This window comes from Neovison vison, chromosome 13, assembly GCF_020171115.1.
Source record: "Neovison vison isolate M4711 chromosome 13, ASM_NN_V1, whole genome shotgun sequence".
NCBI classification, from domain to species: Eukaryota; Metazoa; Chordata; class Mammalia; order Carnivora; family Mustelidae; genus Neogale; species Neogale vison.
In genome coordinates, this window is record NC_058103.1 from 96,281,314 (window position 1) to 96,300,499 (window position 19,186).

The 19,186-nt window shown below is 45.1% G+C and overlaps 1 protein-coding gene and 1 non-coding gene across 2 annotated transcripts; both read left to right on the forward strand.

Moving 5' to 3' along the window:
* Window positions 1-7,165: 7,165 nt before the first annotated feature.
* LOC122893146 (purine nucleoside phosphorylase) lies at window positions 7,166-15,881 on the forward strand. The gene is made up of 6 exons (XM_044229990.1): window positions 7,166-7,300; window positions 10,189-10,358; window positions 13,851-13,954; window positions 14,157-14,332; window positions 14,449-14,639; window positions 15,220-15,881. The coding sequence occupies exons 1-6, from the start codon at window positions 7,290-7,292 to the stop codon at window positions 15,444-15,446; spliced, it is 879 nt and encodes a 292-aa protein (XP_044085925.1). The 5' UTR covers window positions 7,166-7,289; the 3' UTR covers window positions 15,447-15,881.
* Window positions 11,357-11,507, forward strand: LOC122894792. The gene has a single exon (XR_006381844.1). It is a non-coding gene; the product is annotated as a U12 minor spliceosomal RNA (small nuclear RNA).
* Window positions 15,882-19,186: the final 3,305 nt, after the last annotated feature.

The following is a 19,186-nucleotide window of genomic DNA, read 5'->3' on the forward strand; positions in this document are numbered from 1 at the left end:
TTGTAATCTGAACTTTTAAGTTTGATGTTTGGCTTTATTGGAGTGCCCTCTGTGGCCCGCTGTTGTTCTCAGTTTCTCTTAAAAAGGGGAAGTTTGCTTTCTGAAGCAAGGCTGCTAGGCACCCTTCTGGAAATAGTGCTGGTTTTTGTGTTTTTTTTTTTAAGATTTTATTTATTTATTTGTCAGAGAGAGAGGGAGAGAGAGCGAGCACAGGCAGACAGAGAGGCAGGCAGAGGCAGAGGGAGAAGCAGGCTCCCTGCCGAGCAAGGAGCCCGATGTGGGACTCGATCCCAGGACGCTGAGATCATGACCTGAGCCGAAGGCAGCTGCTTAACCAACTGAGCCACCCAGGCGTCCCAGTGCTGGTTTTTAAGTATAAGAATTATGGGCCTTCATCCTGCAAATTCCTATCTGTCTGGACAATGATTACCTGGGATGATTTAAAATTTAATTGGCCAACTCGGAGCTCCTTTAGGATTCCTAAGTTAGTTTATCTGTGCAATCAATTAGAGAAAGGATAGAAGGCTAAACAACAACCCGAATGGGAAGTTAATTTTAACTAGCATTTCAATGCCTCAAAACTTGTTAATGACTCAAAAATTCCTTCTTTCTAGGATACTAGTTCTAAACTAAGGCAAATTCTAGGGCGCCTGGGTGGCTCAGGGGGTTAAGCTGCTGCCTTAGGCTCAGGTCATGATCTCAGGGTTCTGGGATCGAGGCCTGCATCGGGCTCTCTGCTCAGCAGGGAGCCTGCTTCTGCCTCTCTGCCTGCTTGTGATCTCTCTCTGTCAAATAAATAAATAAAATCTTAAAAAAAAATAAACTAAGGCAAATTCTGAATTATCTCGGAGATTTACTAAACTAGAAGAATCCTCTGCTGCTCCATCCCTCCCTCTGCTCCCCCCCCTGCTTACCTATACACTATTCCTGTCCCTTTGCCTGCTGAACTTCCTTTCTGTAATGATTATCTGGAGACTCCTCAGGAGGGAACCCCCCCCTTTTTCTTTTTAAGATTTTACTTATTTGTCAATGAGAGAGAGAGAGAGAGCACAAGCAGAGAGAGCTGTGGGCAGAGGGAGGAGCAGGCTTCCTCCTGAGCAGGGTGCTCCAGGCAGGACTCCTTCCAGGATCATGACCTGAGCCCAAGGCAGACAGTTACCCAACTGAGCCACAGAGATGTCCCATGATGTACAGGCCTGCCATGATGTACCCCTTTTTAAAGTTAAGCCAGGAGATGACATCTTAGGGCCCCAGGTCTCTCATTCTCCTAGGACTAAAGCTGAACTCTTTTGGAGCTATTACCAAGCAGTTCCCCAACCCTAAAGAAAACCCTACTGGGTTTGCTAGAGAATTCTTGATTGTAGTCCAAATTTACAAGCCAGCATTCTTTTTTTTTTTTTTTTTAAGATTCCATTTATTTATTTGACATAGAGAGATCACAAGAAGGCAGAGAGGCAGGTGGGGGGTGGGAGGCAGCAGATCATGACCTGAGCCAAAGGCAGAGGCTTAACCCACTGAGCCACCCAGGTGCCCCAGGATTCTCTTTCTCTTATCAGCTCTTTCACGTGTTAGTAGATGAAAGACTTGGCAGAAAATGGATGCAAAAAGATTCTTTATTGGACTTCCCCACAAAAAGGCCTTAGGCGTGAAGGAAGCCTCAAAATTAGCTAAAGACTCCACAGAAAGCTTCCTAGTGATTTCTCCCATACTACTGACTGGAAAAAAAAAATCCAAAAATGTGTCCAAACATCTGATGAATTGTTTGTTTGTTTGTTTGTTTAAAGATTTGAGAAATCTTTTAAACCACTACATGGCACTGAAAAAGTTGACCATCATTCTTCCACCCCATTAAATTCTGCTTATATTGAAGGTTTGTAAGAGGAACCTGCAACTCAGATCAAAAACTGGAACTTAACTGCACTGCTATGCAACCAACCTCATGACCGAGTTAATTACTGCCAGGCAGCTCTGGTGGGCTATTCAAAATGATACCAAAAGGAAACCCACACAAGCCCTAAATACTCAAATATAAGCAAGCCAGGTTACCAGCCTGCAATTACAGCAATTGACTAAACTTGCTTACCAAACCCTCAAGGCAAATCAACCCTTAAGGGATTGCCAGTACTGCAAAAAGCCTCGGCATTGGATGAACTGCTTCAAACTTGAGAGGCTATGACAAGATTGTTAGCCCTCAAATTTCACGGCATCTTTCCCAGGAAAACAAGCCACCCTCCAGGTCAATCCTTTGGAGGAGACAGATATCGCTGTGGGAGATAAGGTGACCAAAGCTTGTGGACACTGGGCAACGCTGTCTGTCCTTAACCCCATCCGCCTCCTCAGAGTCCTGGAACTACTCAAGTGCTGAAAGTTTCTAATATACCTATAACTGTTTTAAAATCATTACCAGTCCCTTTTCAGATGGGTTTCATCCAAGGGACTCGACAATTCATTTTAGTACCTCAGCAGCTATTCATCCTTTAGGATGAGATGTCCTTGAGGCCCATGAGGCACACATATCTTTTCCCAAAAGAGGAAAATATTTCTACACTTGAGCCTGATGAAAAACCTCAGGAGGATTTCCTGCCATTCTTTCTCTGCCAGATGATGAAAACTCTCATGACCGTTTAACACAGAGGAACCAACTTTTAACCCCTTGAATTGATAAACAGGAAGTGCCTCTCAAGAATGCTGAATTAGGGGTGCTTGGGCTCTTTTGGTAAAGTGTCTGACTCTTGATTTCAGTTCAGAGCATGATCTCAGGGGTGTGAGATTGAGCCCCAAGTAGGCTCTACACTCAGCACCAAGTCTGCTTGTCCCTCTCCCACTGCTCCTCCCCTGCTCACTCTCTCTCAAATAAATAAATAAATAAATAAAATCTTTAAAAAGAAAAAAACAAGAATGCTGAATTAATCTGGTTTACTGACAGATCCTACTTAAAAGATGAAACCAGTCACTACTGAGCCAGTGATGCCGTAATATCCTTAACTGAAACCACTGAGGCTAAACCCATACCAGAGGCCAGTTCTGCTCAGCAGGCAGAACTCTCTGGCAATACCTACTGCCTATTTTCTAGGTAAAAATAAGGTTGCTGACATCATATCAATAGTAGATAGGTGTCTGGTATTGCTCGTGGTTTTTGTATGCTCATGGTTCTGGTATCTGGAAATAAAGGGGGTTTCTTGACTTCTGAACAGAAAATGAAAAAAAAAAATTAAGATATATTTGATCTTTAAATGCTATCCAACTGCCCAAATCTCTGGTGGTCATTAAAATTCCATGACACTCTAAGACAAACATGGAGAAAAGCAAAGGAGATCATTTGGCTGATACAGCTACTACCCCAGCTGCTTTAAGTCAGTCCCTACCCTATCACTTACCACTTGCAACGTCCGTTTCTCCTGAATTTGTTGACAAATTTGTTTGGCAAACTAGAAAGAAATGAACAGAATAGATTGTAAATTTGACCCCAGGTGAAATCTATGGATAGGTTCTAACAATTTTCCCTGATTGCCTATAGAGATATGTCCTGCAATATGTACATGATTTGACACATTGGAAAACCGATTAGATGGTCTCATGGGGTAAACAATACAATTTGAAGTCATTACCAACAATTATCAGGGGTCCCTTGGTAGGTCAGTCGTTAAACATCTGCCTCCGGCTCAGGTCATGATGCCTGGGTCCTGGGATCAAGACACATGTCTGGTTCTCTGCTCAGTGGGGAGCCTGATTCTCCCTGCCTCTCTGCCTACTTGTGATCTCTCTCTGCAAATAAACAAATAAAATCTTAAAAAAAAAAAAAAAAGGCTATTCCTACCTGGGGAGTCCCTGCTGAACTTCATAGTGGTTGGGGATCTCATTTTACTGGCCTAACCATAAACTCACCCTCTAACCCTGTTCTAAATTTCATAACGAATTACCTGCCACCCCTTTGCAAAAGAGTCTTTCAACTAAGCTCTGCTATCAAAAGAAGCAGTCATCTGGCTGCTTGAACAAAACAGACCCCTGGTTTTCTCCTGTCTTACCCTCCATACCTACAGATGAGTCTATAGATAATCAGACTTAGAAAGAAATATTTTGTGCTCCCTATATCCTATGGGATATATGTAGGCATTTGTCCATGCCTACAAGTGGCAACCTTGGGACATTTTACTGCCTAGATGATGTAGTCTTTGAATATTATTGAAATCTGGAGCCAATGGCCAGGAAACAATTCTTGAGGTGTCTTTGGTACAAACAAGTGATTTTATGAAAGCACAGGGACAGGACCTGTGGGCAGAAAGAACTGTTGCACTGGGGTTGTGAGGAATGGTTGATCATATACTTAGGAGTTGGGGGAGGTAAGGAAAAGGGGAGGTGTCCAAAAGGACTTTGATATGCTATAGAAGACTCTCGGGATGCTAAAGGCCTTGCTACTGTCAAGCTAGGGTTGTTTTTTCTTCTAGTAAGTCATCAACCTTAAGACAGTTGGGAATTTCCTGGATTAATGTCATAGTCTGCCCATCTCAGGTCCTTGTCAATGGGCTGCAGGTCAAGAAGAAACTTAATTTTGTTTACTTTCCTTTCTGTCCTGGTTTTCCACATGACTCAAGGAAGGGAGGGTGATGTTAGGGCTCCAGGAAACTGAGTTGTGGGTCTCTGGGAGGTAGGCTATTGATAAGAATGCTCTTTTTCTTGTAAATCACTAAGACATTGGTAAACTGATGGAGATTCATGTCTTGCAAGACGGTGATCTCTATTAAAACCATTTGTTTTTTCCTTCCCTTAGTTTTAGGGCAGTCAGGAACCAGGAGTGTCTGAGGAACACAGATCCCACTTGGGGAGAGGTACATTGTGGGGTGTCAGCCTATGCTTTGTCCTCAGCTTGCCTTCTGCTCCCTCATCATAGTCAGAGAATGATAGGACAGTGTCTCCTAGAATATCTAGTTTCTCCCTTCACTGTATTTCAGTTGGTTACAGGGATCTCTCCTGCCCTAAAGACACTCACCATAGAAACAAGAGAGCTCTTTCCATTAAATGATTTCCATTAAACAACCTCCCATGGGGCGCCTGGGTGGCTCAGTGGGTTAAAGCCTCTGCTTTCAGCTCAGGTCATGGTTCTGGGATCGAGCCCTGCATTGGGCTCTCTGCTCAGCAGGGAGCCTGCTTTCCTTCCTGCCTCTCTGCCTGGCCGTGATCTCTGTCTGTCAAATAAATTAAAAAAAAAAAAAATGACCTCGCAGATGATGACTCCTACAAATAGGAAGATCATCTGGACAATCACTATGGACATCCTGTATTATAGGATACAATCCTAACGAAGGTATGGATTTCCTTAGAATTTAGTGATTTTTTTTCTGGCAGGACCTGCCACAAATGAGGTCATGATTAGTAATCTGTCCTGGATGGTTAATAGAATAGACAGATCCACTGTGAGGACAATTAGAGCACAGTGGTCTCTAGATTCCCTTGCTTGAGTTGTACAAGATGACAGAAGAGCTTTGGATTACTTGCTGGCTGCTCAAGGAGTTTGTGCCATCCCCATGACTTTGTGCTGCACCTAGCTTAACACCTCACAAACAGGCTCAGTTGAAAACCACCAAAATACTTAAACTTGTCATCATTAAAAGAATTCTTTTCAGTCCTCTAAGTCAGTTTAAAGTTTTCTTTCAGTCCACTTTTCAGTGGACTCCCTACAGGACTTGGAGCCCTTCTAAGATCTGGATTACAAATAATCATATTTATTATTATACTTACATGCTCCTTTTTTTTTTTTAAAGATTTTATTTATTTATTTGACAGAGAGAAATCGCAAGTAGTCAGAGAGGCAGGCAGAGAGAGAGAGGGAAGCAGGCTCCCCGCTGAGCAGAGAGCCCGATGCGGGACTCCATCCCAGGACCCTGAGATCATGACCTGAGCTGAAGGCAGCGGCTTAACCCACTGAGCCACCCAGGCGCCCCTACATGCTCCTTTTTAATTATAATTATATAATGATGCTTTGTTATTTCTCACTGTTGTTAGGCCATTCAAGATGTCAAAATTATGGTCACACAGAGGTTTAAAATGATCAGCCTACAGCTAACCATTGGCAATCCCTGAAGACAAATCAACTCCATGGACTTTTTTTTTTTTTTTTTTTTAAACTCCATGGACTTTTAAGATGAGGACAATGTCTAAGACTTGCTTCTTAAAAACCTCTTTGTTGCTGTGACTGTACGCTCTCCATGACATTCATCATCTATAGCATTTCATTTTCCCTCCTCTTTGGGACATGCATGACCTTTTAGGAATGAACTTTCTGAGCTAGGTGGGTAACAGATGACCCAGTGGTTGATCATCAATGCTTTCCAAGGAAAGATGTTGGTCAAAAGGGAAAAAATATGAAGTGGAAAACCTGGAATGGAATCACTACTGTCAGGAAAAGTGGAACCAGGAAGCTTTTAGGGAAGTGGGGCTTATGTAGATCCATCTCTGCACAGAGCATAAACTTTAAATATAGTTCGTTGCCAAACTGCAACATCTTGGCCTCTTGCAGCCCCGGAAAGCAAACTGGAAATTCAACGGAAATTAGACTCTCTTAGACAATCCTAATTTGGCAAAACAATTTATGTAAATCTTCGTGGAATTCCCCGCCTCCCCCGCCCCCCCCCCTTTTTAAACATTTTTCCCTTCAGCGGAGCACAATTCGGTTTTCCTCCCAAATCCAAGTCTCCCAAATTGCAATTCCTAAGACCCCCAATAAATTTGTGTTTGCCTTGCATCCTCGTTGCAAATTTTGACACAACTCAGATACAGGCTCACTTAATTTTATTCTGCAGTTGCAAGATATAAGGTTTAAATTTTTGTCTTTTCAAATCTCTCGCGGTTCGCTCTAGACACAACCGGGAATGGGGTTACAGACAAAGGGTTTCGGCTTGTAACCTGGCTTGTAATCCTCTTCTCGAAGAGGCTTGCTAGAGGGAAACTTCGGCCTTGCAAACGGAAGTGGGGGCTGGGATGTAGTGCTAGAAGCCTCCAGGGGGTGGGGTGGAGCGAGGTAAGGTTCAGTGCAGGGAGAACTCAGATTAAGTAGTTAGCCCAACCTCGGGCGATTGAATCTGGGTGTGTCACCATGGAGATGGGGCTGGCTTGCGTGTTCGACTGCCATTGGCTGGGGACTCCGGGCTGGGCTGAGAGCCAGCTGCGAGTAACTGCATTCACTGGGCACAGCGCTCCCGGCCGGTACAGCTCAGCGCTACGCCGAGCGGCTCAGCGGACCCCATCCGAGAGGGCAAGGGCGGTCTCTTCCACAGGGCGGCGGCGGTGGCGCCATGGAGAAGCGGTGAGACGGACACCAGGCCCGGGGAATCTGGGAGGGGGAAACTGCTGTCACCGAGATGTGGAAGCCCGGTACCGGGGCCCCGAGGGAGCCAAGAGGGGGAACGAGTGCCCTGGAAATGCAGAGAGGCCTGGCGGGGAGCCAGGTGTCGCGGCCGCGCGGCGCAGCACTGGGGTGGCAGGAATCGAGCAGGGCTGGCGTCACAGGAGCATGAAGGGGACCCGTGTAGTGTAAATACGGTGTAGTCTACTCGGGAAAGGAACCGGTGTGTTTGTGTGGGTGTGCGCGCGCGCACTGAGATCCAAGTGTCAGGGGGGCATACGCCCTGTCCCCCAGCCACCCTGACACGCGTACCGGGAAGAGGTCTTCCCACCCCGTGTGCTTTTCACAGATGTGCGTTGTAGAGTCTAGGTAAAGCTGCGAGGTGTTTTTTTTTTTTTTTTTTTTTTTTTTTTTTGGTGACCGTTTTCAGAGGAGAGGTCCTGAAGTCCCACACAGCGCGTCCCTTCCCTTCAAATTGGAGATGCCAATGAAAATAACTTCGAGTCCGGGCGCCTGACTGGCTCAGGCGGTAGAGACTCGGTGAGTCTTGATCTCAAGAATCCTGAGTTCAAGCCCCACCTTGGGTGTGGAGCCTACTTAAAATTAAAAAAAAAAAAAAAGAAAGAAAGTTTAAGACTTCTAAAATTTGAGAGAAAGAATGCGCGCAGGAGGCGAGGGGAGGGGTAGAGGAACTGGGAGGAGCTGAGTAGGGAGTCCTCGGGGAGACTAGATTAGAGGACCCTGACATCATGGCCTGAGCCTCATGATCCGAATTGAGACTCTTAACCCACTGAGCCACCCAGGCGCGCACCCCACCTCCTTTTTTCTTTTTTTTTTTTAAAGTAGGTTGGGGATGGAGTTTCCAAGGAGAGAAGGAAATCCTTACTTATTGAACTGAGCAAAAGATTGCCCATTCCTCCCCCCTAGCACCTTGGAAAACTCTGCTTTGGTCCCAGAGATTGCATTCCAAATCATCAGCATTGGGGATCACAGTAGCTCTTGGATGCGCTGAGATCCAGGATGTTCTTGGGGGACTGATGGCCCATGAAGAAGTTGTATAAACTGTTGCTAGATATGCTAGATGTCCAGGGCTTCTCACTTTCATTTCTTTTGCACTTCTTGGGGATTCTATTTGATGAACCGTTTCATTGCTTCTTTGCATCATCCTGTGGCCCCAGCCCCATTATCCACCCCCCATCCTTTATCCAGTTACTACCCTGAGAGTAGCCTGTTCAACTGTAGAGTCATCTGGTTTCAAAGCCTCTGCTTTTAAATAAAACATTTCCTTTGAAGGTTTGGTTAGCTGTCTTCAGCTCTGTCACATCTCAGTCCCAGTCGCAGCCCTCCCTCCCCTGCCACCCCATCTTTGTTTTTTTTTTCCAGTTGGGTGTTTGAGAATTGGATTGGAATTGTGAGAAGAATTCTCAGTTGGTTCTTGGGTATGCATGGGTTCTGAGTAAGTGTCTGTGTGGTTAGGTCTTTGAAGAGCAGAGACCCTTGGTGAAGAGTAGGGTGATGGGAGAGAGCAGGGTGGAGAACACAGATGGGGAAACTGAGAGAAAGGTTCAAGTGCTGTGGACCTGAACCTTGATTTATGGAGTGTGTAAGGCTTTTGGAGCTTACTGATAAGTTTCTAAATCATTTTCAGACTGCACCTGTAAGACAGGTGGGGCTGATGACGTTCCTTTGCTTTATACTTGAGGAAAGACTTTGAAACACAGGTTATTTGCTTAAACAGGCAAAATTGAGACTAGAATCCAGTTTGAGTTCTGCATTCCTCTAGACCATAAATTCCTAAACCTGGTTTTTGAATCAGAATTACCTAAGACACTTCTGTAAAAAATACAGATCCTCGGGACTCTCCCAGAATTAGGGATCTCTAGGGGTGGGCTTACAGAATTTGTAACCAGCTGCTGTTGAGAAACATGAGGCATTTAGTTCTGTTGGAGCTGTTGACAACCAAAGCTGCTTTTTTGTGCTTAATCTGGTTGCTGGTGGCAAATTACCCTTTGTAATTCCATTGAACAGGATCTGTGTTGGTCTGAGTATCCCAGCAATATGGATGTGGGGGAAATAACTGGCACATAGATTTTTTTTTTTTTTTAATTTATTTGACAGACAGAGATCACAAGTAGGCAAAGAGGCAGGCAGAGAGAGAGGAGGAAGCAGGCTCCCTGCTGAGCAGAGAGTCCAATGCGGGGCTCAATCCCAGGACCCTGGGATCATGACCTGAGCCAAAGGCTGAGGCTTTAACCCACTGAGCCAACCAGGCGTCCCTGGCACATAGATTTTTATTAGGAGTGTTCCCATTGCCTTTTATCCCTGCCCACAGGGTAGTCTTAATTACATTTTGAGTATCCTCAGTGATAGATAGGGTAGAAGGATTGTATTGGGCTTGTCACTGCCCTAAAGAAGTCTTAATCCTGAGACCCAGCCTTTAGCCTCCTTGATTTGATTATTTTACTGTACTTCTCTGTAGACTCTATGGGCCCTTCCTCTCTAAATCTTTGCCGTAGAGAGAGATACTAAACCTGCCAAGGGTAGCAAAACTGAAGTTGGGGCTTGGGGTCAGGGTGGAAACATAGGTATCATTAACTTTTGCCAGGCTCTGGAATGAGGAGGGAGTTTCCAGCCAGACTTTTTCTCCGTGGGTCTGATTCAGAAAGAGGAGTGGGTGGGTACTTAGTGTGGTATTTCCTGAGAGCAAGGATCCCCCCTCTGGGGCCGTTCTTTGTCTAGCTTCTGTGTCCCCTACCACCCTGGCACACCTCCCAGCCTTTTTGCACTGAAAGTCCTTAGTCTGTGTTGGGTTGGGAGAGAAACTTACCTTGATTTTCCTTTTCTCCTAGATTTACGTATGATGATTATCAGGAAACGAGTAAATGGCTTTTGTGCCAAACCAAGCACCGACCTCAAGTGGCGATTATCTGTGGCTCTGGGCTAGGGAATCTGGCCAATAAATTAACGGAGACCCAAAGCTTTGACTACAGCAAGATTCCAAACTTTCCCCAAAGTACAGGTGCTGGCAAGGGCGGGGTGAGGAATTGGACCAAGGGATACTGATGAGAAGGCGTGCTTCTTTCATGCCTGCACCTGCTTGGCCTCTACAGCATTTGACTGAGGACAGCTTGTTGAAGAGAGGGGGAAAAGAGGAACACCTGGGTGGCTTAGTTGGTTAAGCAACTGCCTTTGGTTCAGGTCATAATCCCTGGGATCGAGTTCTGCATCAGGCTCCTTGCTCAGTGGGGAGCCTGCTTCTTCCTCTGCTTGCTGCTCCCCCTGCTTGTGCACACGCTCTCTCTCAATCTCTCGGTCTTTAAAAAAGGGGTGGTGGTGGTGGAAAGAGACCACCATGAATCAGAGTGACTTTAGAAGGAAATCCCCCCAAAAGAAATTTTGTAATAGGGCAGGTGTGTGGCAATGTTACCACATGATGACATATTTCCAGTGGTGTAATGATTCTGAATTTCATAAAGCTTTGCAGCATCTCACTCCCATGCTCCTTACCCCCACACACTATGTAGTCACTGCATCTGCACAGCCCCTCTCATTTCTTTCAGTCTGCAGATTAAATGGAAAGAGTAGTGCTCGTAACCCCTAGGGACAGTGAGGGAAGCCCTACCATTCCCAATCTCCCCAGCTCTAGCTCCTGTCCCAGGATAAGGTGCACACTGGTGCCCAATAATAAATGAACACGCAGACTGCCATGTTCTTGTAGACAAAATACACAGATAATGCATGGATATGCAAGACCTGATTGACACTCACCCTTTGGAAGGGGAAAGGAGCTGATGTCCCCTATATTCCTGTATTCCTGTATTCCATGGAGTTCTGTGGGGTCTGAGGATGGCATATCCAGCATCTTAATAGCAGCTAGAAAACTAAGCCTACCCCTCAGAAAAGAGGCAGGTAGGGAGTACTTGTTGGGCTCATGGGTAAAGTATGCAACTCTTGGTCTCAGGGTTAGGACTTCGAATCCCCTGTTGGGGAAGAGTTTACTTAAAAAGGGGGGAAGCCATGCCTTCAATTTATGAGTAAGGAAAATAACAATTTGGGGTGACGCCCAAATCCTTACTGCTAACATGGGATGGATTTTTGAGTGGGTAAAGATTGCACCTAAGGTGACGCAACTACTTTACAAGATGCCTGGGAGTCACAATCCTGCTCCTGCTCATCCCCTTTCACACTGAGAGTAGGCTCATATGAAAGTAATAAATGAGGCTGGGAAGTTTCTGTTACTTGTAAGTAATAAACTGGATTAACCTTCAGGGTTTAAGCCCCCCCACCCCCAACTGTGGGCAACTCCTGGAGCGGCCACACACTTCCCTTTGCTACTCTCCCATGTTGGCTGAACCTCTTAATTTACCGACATTTTTCCATTTACTACCTATGAAACTCTGTTTTCACCTGTGGTTCATGAATTTTAGGTTAGTGACTTTAGCCAGTTCTCTGGGGGAAAAAGAGGGGAGGGCAGATAGACCAGGTAAAATAAGGGCAAGAGTGGTTTATTTGGTTTACTTATTAGTTCTCAGATAACTAATATCCATTGATTTGTTTACTCATGTTTTATTTTATTTTATTATTATTATTTTTAAAGATTTTATTTATTTGACAGAGATCACAAGTAGGCAGAGAGGCAGGTAGAGAGAGCGGGGGAAGCAGGCTCCCTACTGAGCAGAGAGCCCGATTCGGGGCTCCATCCCAGGATCCTGGGATCATGACCTGAGCAGAAGGTGGAGGCTTTAACCCACTGAGCCACCCAGGCGCCCCTTACTCATGTTTTAAATTCCTGTCTTCCTTCCCCTTTTCTCTAGGAGTTAAGACTTTGCACAGGTATTTTTCAGACCCTATGAAGCAAGATTGGGAGACCAGAGCATGGAGGTGGGAATGGGGGGTTGGGGGAAGAAAGATTAAAAAGAGGGGGAGGGTAGGGCATCTGGGTGGCTCAGAGCCATGGACTCTGACTCCTGGTTTCAGCTCAGGTCTGATCTCAGAGTTGTGAGATGGAGCCCAGAATCCTGCTGACTTTCAGTGGCGATTCTGCTTAAGACTCTCTGTCTCTAACCCTCCCCCTGTGCACCCTCTCTCTCAAATAAATAAATCCTTAAAAAGAGAGAGAGAGGGAAGGCAAAGGGCAAAGTTTTCTAAGGGAGATGGCAATGACATTGGCTTCACCTGCCCTTCCCCCCCCCAAGAAGGGTGCCATACTAAGTGATAAGTGGATTCATTTTTCTTTATCAACCTATTTTTTTATACTTTCGTTTTCCTAGCTCTGTTATCTCTGCTCTATTACTGGCAGGTTTTTTACTTTTTTATAAGCTCTTCTGTCTCTGACCATCCATCAACTTTTCCTCTTGATTTTGGTCCCTCTCTCTCACCACCCATTCCCTCTGGATTAGGTGGTCTAGTCCATTAGAGGAGAAATGCCAGAAAAGGGAGATGGTAATAGTGGTTCTTATGTCTGTGTGGGGAGTTATTTGGCACTCCCACATCCCTGCAGGCCCCATTAGGGGCCTGGGGCCTGTATTCCTATACGATGGTTTTGTGGGTCATAATGGAGGTGACTTAGATGGGTCCAAACTCTGCCCATTTGCCTGCTGGTCAGTAGCCTCTTTAGGAAGCTAGAATATACCATGAGCTCCCTTTTAAGAGTCAATTAAACCATGGTTTAGTTAGGGTAAGAAATAAGAAGAGGGGTACCTGGGTGTCGCATTCAGTTAAGCGTCTGCCTTCAGCTCAGGTCATGATCCCAGGATCCTGGGATTGAGCCCCTCGTCAGGCTTCTTGCTCATTTGGGAGCCTGCTTCTCCCTCTCCCTCTGCCTGCCGCTCCCCCTGCTTGTGCTGTCTCTCTCTCTCTCTCTCTGTCAAATGAATAAATAAGATCTTTCTTAAAGATTTTATTTATTCATTTGACAGAGAGAGGTCACAAATGGGCAGAGCAGCAGGCAGAGATAGAGGGGGGATGCAGGCTCCCTGCTGTGGGGCTCGATCCCAGGACCCTGAGATCACGACCTGAGACGAAGGCAGAGGCTTAACCCACTGAGCCACCCAGGCACCCCATGAATAAATAAAATGTTAAAAAAAAAACCAAGACATTTTGAGAATTTAAATTTTTGGAAAAGTAATATGTAATGACTACATTTACTGCAGTCATTATTTCCCACTTACTCTTATTTTTTACTCACTTTCATTCTCTTGTGGTATGGCCTTCTTATCCTTTTGAAGTTTCTTTAAAAAAAAAACAACCCTCCTTCTTTTCCCTTGCCACATGCATGCTTCACATTAAACATCCTTACTCCCATTGCCCCAGTCGATGTATTTGTAGGCTTATGATTGATTCTGTCTCTGCCAGACTTCAGCTTTCTGAAAGCAGAGAGAAAAATGTTTTCTTCGGCTTAATTACATCCTCACATATTGGGCGCAATGAGTTGGCTGGTAGTGGGTGCTCAGTGGATATGTATCCTATAAAGGCATCACCCCATTCTTTCTCCTTTCTGTTTTGCATACAGTGCCAGGTCACGCTGGTCGACTGGTGTTTGGATTCCTGAATGGCAAGGCCTGTGTGGTGATGCAGGGCAGATTCCACATGTACGAAGGCTACTCGATCTGGAAGGTAAGTCAGGTCAAAGCCTGGGTAGATCTGGAAGGAGGGGGAGAGAGTTCTTAATCCTATTTTACTACCTAGATTCCTGGGCTAGATAGGTTTTAGGCCTTTCCTTTCTCTTCTTTCCTGATCTGTATCTTGCCTATCTGTGTGAGTGGGTTGGTGACATTGTTAAGAACACTTTATGGTCTTTTGTCTTGTGCTTTGTAAGGTGACATTCCCAGTGAGGGTCTTCTACCTTATGGGTGTGGACACCCTAGTGGTCACCAATGCAGCTGGAGGACTCAACCCTGAGTTTGAGGTCGGAGATATCATGCTGATCCGTGATCACATCAACTTACCTGGCTTCAGTGGTGTGAATCCTCTTATGGGGCCCAATGATGAAAGGTGTGTATCTTGCTTTGTCATTTTTTTTATAGCTGGGTAGGGTTTAAGGATTTGTCTGGAAATCAGGAGAGGGCTCATGTGGTTCCAGGAATCTGAGATTCTAACCTGTGCTCTAGGTTTGGACTTCGTTTCCCTGCCATGTCTAATGCCTATGACCGGGATATGAGGCAGAAGGCTCACAGTGCCTGGAAACAGATGGGGGAGCAGAGAGAGCTAAAGGAAGGCACCTATGTGATGCTGGCAGGCCCCTCCTTTGAGACTGTGGCAGAGTGTTGGCTGCTGCAGAAGCTGGGGGCAGATGCTGTTGGTGAGCAGGGGAACTTTGGCTGGAGGCTGAAGAGGGAGGGGCGTGGTAAAAATTGGGATGGAAAGGGGTAAAAAATGATAGACCTCAATGGTAAATTGGGAGAGGATCTAACTTAAGGGAAGATTGAGTTAAAGTGATTTGAAAGGTGTTGAGATGTGGTGTCTTGTCAGCATTAAACCTCCCCACTCAGCACCTAGGGCTTTAACAGCCATAATGCTAATGACCCATCCATGATTCCATGACTATTTCTAAAGATTATTCTAAAAAAATAATATTATAGACCACTTTGTGTACCTCTGGCTGGAAGATGGAACCTCATCCTTAGAATTGACTTCAGAATAACCAGAAACAGATAGAGAAATAATTGTAGTGTTTATAAGTGATGTGTAAGGCCCTCTGAGGCCCCACTCACTGAAGCAATACAGAACAACCTAAGCTAGACAGGAAATTAGCTGCTTCTCTGGATGATTTTTTGAGATACTAAATTGTCAATGAGGTAATGAATGGAGATGAGGCCAGAGGGTGAGGAAAATAGTCCTTTGAGGATCCTGATGGTTGATTTCCTCTCTCTCCTCATCAGGCATGAGCACAGTTCCAGAAGTTATAGTTGCAAGGCACTGTGGACTTCGAGTCTTTGGCTTCTCCCTCATCACTAACAAAGTCGTCTTGGATTATGAAACCAAGGAGAAGGCCAATCATGAGGAAGTACTGGAGGCTGGAAGACAAGCTGCAGAAAAGTTGGAACAGTTTGTCTCTGTTCTTATGGCCAGTATCCCACCACCTGCCAAAGCCTGTGAGCTGGAGTGATCTGGCCTTTCCCTAATGGGATCCAAGTAGCTGCTGTCTACTTTGGTCCCTTGCTGGGGTCATGCGTCTCTGCCCTTCAGTAGTAGGAGAAAGGAGGGGAAGATCCCTGTCCTTCACCTTCGCCATTTCTCCCACCAGACCATTCTGCGCAGGCTTTTTTTTTTATCGTTATCTCAAATCATTTATCAGTTCCCCACCTTCTTCTTCAGGAGCTAGAGCCCAGCCCCCGCTGTGTCTATGGCGGGGGTGTGACTTGGGCTGTTGAACTTGGCACAGTAGCTACTGCTGTCCTTCTGATGTAATGCATTCACATTCCTGGAGACTCAGTTCTGACTCCTCCAAAGCAGGAGAGCCCCCCGTAAGGGCCATCACAGTCCAATACCCCTAGGACTTTTGTATTCCCATATTTTGAGAATAAAAAGAAAGATGAAATAATTCCTTCATGTTTATGTGGTTTGGGATGAGGATAGGGGCACAGGCCCAGTTTGGCATCAGAGGTTGAGATCCCATGTCTTATGTGACTATCTGCTTCTAAGACAAGTGGTGAAGAACTGAAATGGGTGGTGTGTGTCTGCATAGAAGGATGAAGGAGAGCCAAGACAAAGATACAGATGTTAGAAGGTAAAGAAGGAAGGGCTAACTAACATCTGGCACAAGACGGCCCCTTTCTTCAGACCAGTCTTGCCTCTGTCCGTTGCCTTCTGATTGCTTCATGCCTTGTCTACACTCCTGATGAATATCTGAATTGCTTCACTGGTCTCAGCTGTTCCACAGTTGGCTATTTTCTTCTTCTGCCCTGATGATATTTCTTGTTGGTTTCTTCTCTCCCTTACCCTAACTTCTGCCATAATTAATGGCAACCCTACATTCCCTCTCTGCATTCTGGCAATGCTGTGGCAAATACCTCTTTCTCTGCTACCAGTCATCCCGCTGCAGGTTCGAGTCCTGCCAGCGCCAGGCAAACCTGTGAAGTTAGCTCATACTTCACTTCTCTTTGAGCACCTCCTTCTCTCCTATTGTTTCATTCCTGGGTTCTAATCTTTCTCTTCACTTTTGCTTGCTCAGAACACCCCAGTGACCCAACATTCAGGCATTTGCTGGTTCATTGCACTATTCTATGCACTCACCAGCTTGCATTCAGCTGGCCGGTGAGTTGCAAAACCACGCTACTCTCCCAGACCTCTTTGCCTTTTGAGGGAAGGTGGAATTGGGTGAGCCACTAATAGTAGTGATATGTCAGTTGTCCATTGAAAACTTTTAAAGCCTCTCAAATCATCCTTTGTTTGGTAACTGACCTACCTACCTGAACCCAGCACAAAGAAAAAGTATCCTGGAATGGCCCTGTCCCCACTCTCTATCTCGTCTATTTTTTGTACATCCACTGGCTCTAAAACCCTACCTGGACCTTCAGGTACTCTGCTGGTGTATGCCAAGCGCCCGTGAGAGAGCTGGCTTAGAGGGAAGTACTGCGTGTCCTTCAGATACATACGTTACTGTAACTTGTTGATCTAATGAGATGGTTCATAAACATTTTTTATCAAGTTAGTGAATTATAACACCCTCAGCCAAGAGAATATTAAATTAAAAATATAAAAGTCCTCTTAACTGCCCTTAAATCTTAAGAGAGATGCATTTGTGAAACCATTAACTGTTAATACAAGATGATGTAAAATGTGTACAAGTTACATAAAATGGGAGCCCAAAGGATATTCCCGTTGTATACTCTGGACCTTAAGGATTGGGTTGTTTAATGAAAACTTTGAGTTTAGCCCTAAAGGATGAAAGGGAGGAAAAGGTTTTCATAATCAGGTAAGCCAAAGCACAGAGCTATAAAAAGTACTAGACATGTTCATGGGTCATTGTCACAACAAGTGTAATGAGGACAGAGGACATGAGGGTTCTAATGAGACATGGGCAAACATACTTGGAGGTTAGAAAGGGAAAGCATTTGTTGCTTGGCTTTCCTACCCCTGATCTGCCTCATGGTGAGACGGCTCGGGAATGAGAATGGTGCCATCTAAAAAATAGGTCCCAGAGAGATTCAAATGGAATTGTTAGACACACCTTTAGCCTTTTAAATGTTGTAGATGGGTTTGCCCATTTACCCTGTAAAGGGTGTCATGTATTTAATGATAAAATACTAGATTCGAGGGCTTCTGGGTGGCTTAGTCAATGAAGTGTCTGCTTTCCGGCTCAGGTTGTGATCCCAGAGTTCTGGGATCCACCCTCCCTCCCTGTTCCCAGGCTCCCTGCTCATGGGGGAGCCTGCTTCTCCCTCCCTCTATGCCCCTCCCCCTCTCTCAGATAAATGAAATCCTTTTATTTTTTTAAAGGTTTTATTTATTTATTTGACAGAGATCACAAGCAGTCAGAGTGGCAGGCAGAGAGAGAGTGGGAAGCAGGCTCCTTGCTGAACAGAGAGCCCAACATGGGGCTCAATCCCAGGACCCTGAGATCAGAACCTGAGCCAAAGGCAGAGGCTTAACCCACTGAGCCACCCAGGCACCCAGATAAGTAAAATTTTAAAAGAAGAATAAAAGCAACTTTATTAAGTTAATTTATGTATAATAACATTCATCCATTTAAAGTAAATAATTCATTGGCGTTTAGTATTTTCACAGGTCAGTATAATCATCCCCACAGGAAATTAAAGAATATTTTAAGCAACTCAGAAGGAAACCTTGTACCTTTTAGCTACTATGCCCTCAATACTCCCTAGCCCAAGCAACCATTAGTCTAGTTTCTGCTCTATAGATAGAATTATCTTGGACCTTTATATGAAGGGAATTGTATATAGAATCATGTGGACTTTGTATCTGGCTTCTTTCACTTAGCATGTTTTCAAGGTTCTTCTGGGTTACAGCCTCTGTCAGTACCTCGTTTCTTTCTTTTTTTAAAGATTTATTTATTTATTTATTTGACAGAGAGAAATCACAAGCAGGCAGAGAGGCAGGCAGAGAGAGAGAGGAGGAAGCAGGCTCCCTGCTGAGCAGAGAGCCCGATGCGGGACTCGATCCCAGGACCCTGAGCCGAAGGCAGCGGCTTAACCCACTGAGCCACCCAGGCGCCCCTACCTCGTTTCTTTTTATAACCAAGGAATAGTCCATTGCATGGGTACACTGCATTTTATCAAGTATCTTCAAAGTGCCAACCAACTCAACCCAAACTGAATGGATCAGTTTAGGTGAGCAAGAGAATAAAGCAAAAGTCAAGGAAGGTAGGTCTGGGAAGAGAACCCAGAGAAGGGTAGTTCTCAGAAACAGTCTGTGATAAGACTATTGCTCTCTAGAGGTGCCTGCAAAATAGATTTAAAAGAAAAAGATTTTATTTATTTGAGAGACAGAGCACAAGCAAGGGAAAGCTGAGGGACAAAGGGAGAAACAGACATGGGGCTCAATCCCAGGGTCCTGAGATCATGACCTGAATGGAAAACAGATGCTTAACTGACCTAGCCACCTAGGCGCCCCCCAAAATTGACTTTCTTTGATCTCAGGATAGGTGTCAAAACACACATTTCAAGGCAGGCTTTTCTGCCCTGGCCATATCAGGGTCACCTTTATCAACACCAATAATGTTAATTAATCATGTACTTTGTACAGAACATTGTCCTACAAACCATGAAATAAATTGGCAAAAGGACAAAGGGCTTCCAATCTAAATCGGATATTGGATACGTGGGTTAAAGAAAAGCTGAATCGGTTGTGCCCTCTACACCTACTTTTAGTCTTTTCCTATGATGT

Coding starts and splice junctions, on each gene's coding strand:
- LOC122893146 (XM_044229990.1), top strand. Junction 10,359..13,850: donor AAACTTTCCCCAAAGTACAG/GTGCTGGCAAGG, acceptor TTTTGCATACAG/TGCCAGGTCACGCTGGTCGA. Junction 14,333..14,448: donor ATGGGGCCCAATGATGAAAG/GTGTGTATCTTG, acceptor CCTGTGCTCTAG/GTTTGGACTTCGTTTCCCTG.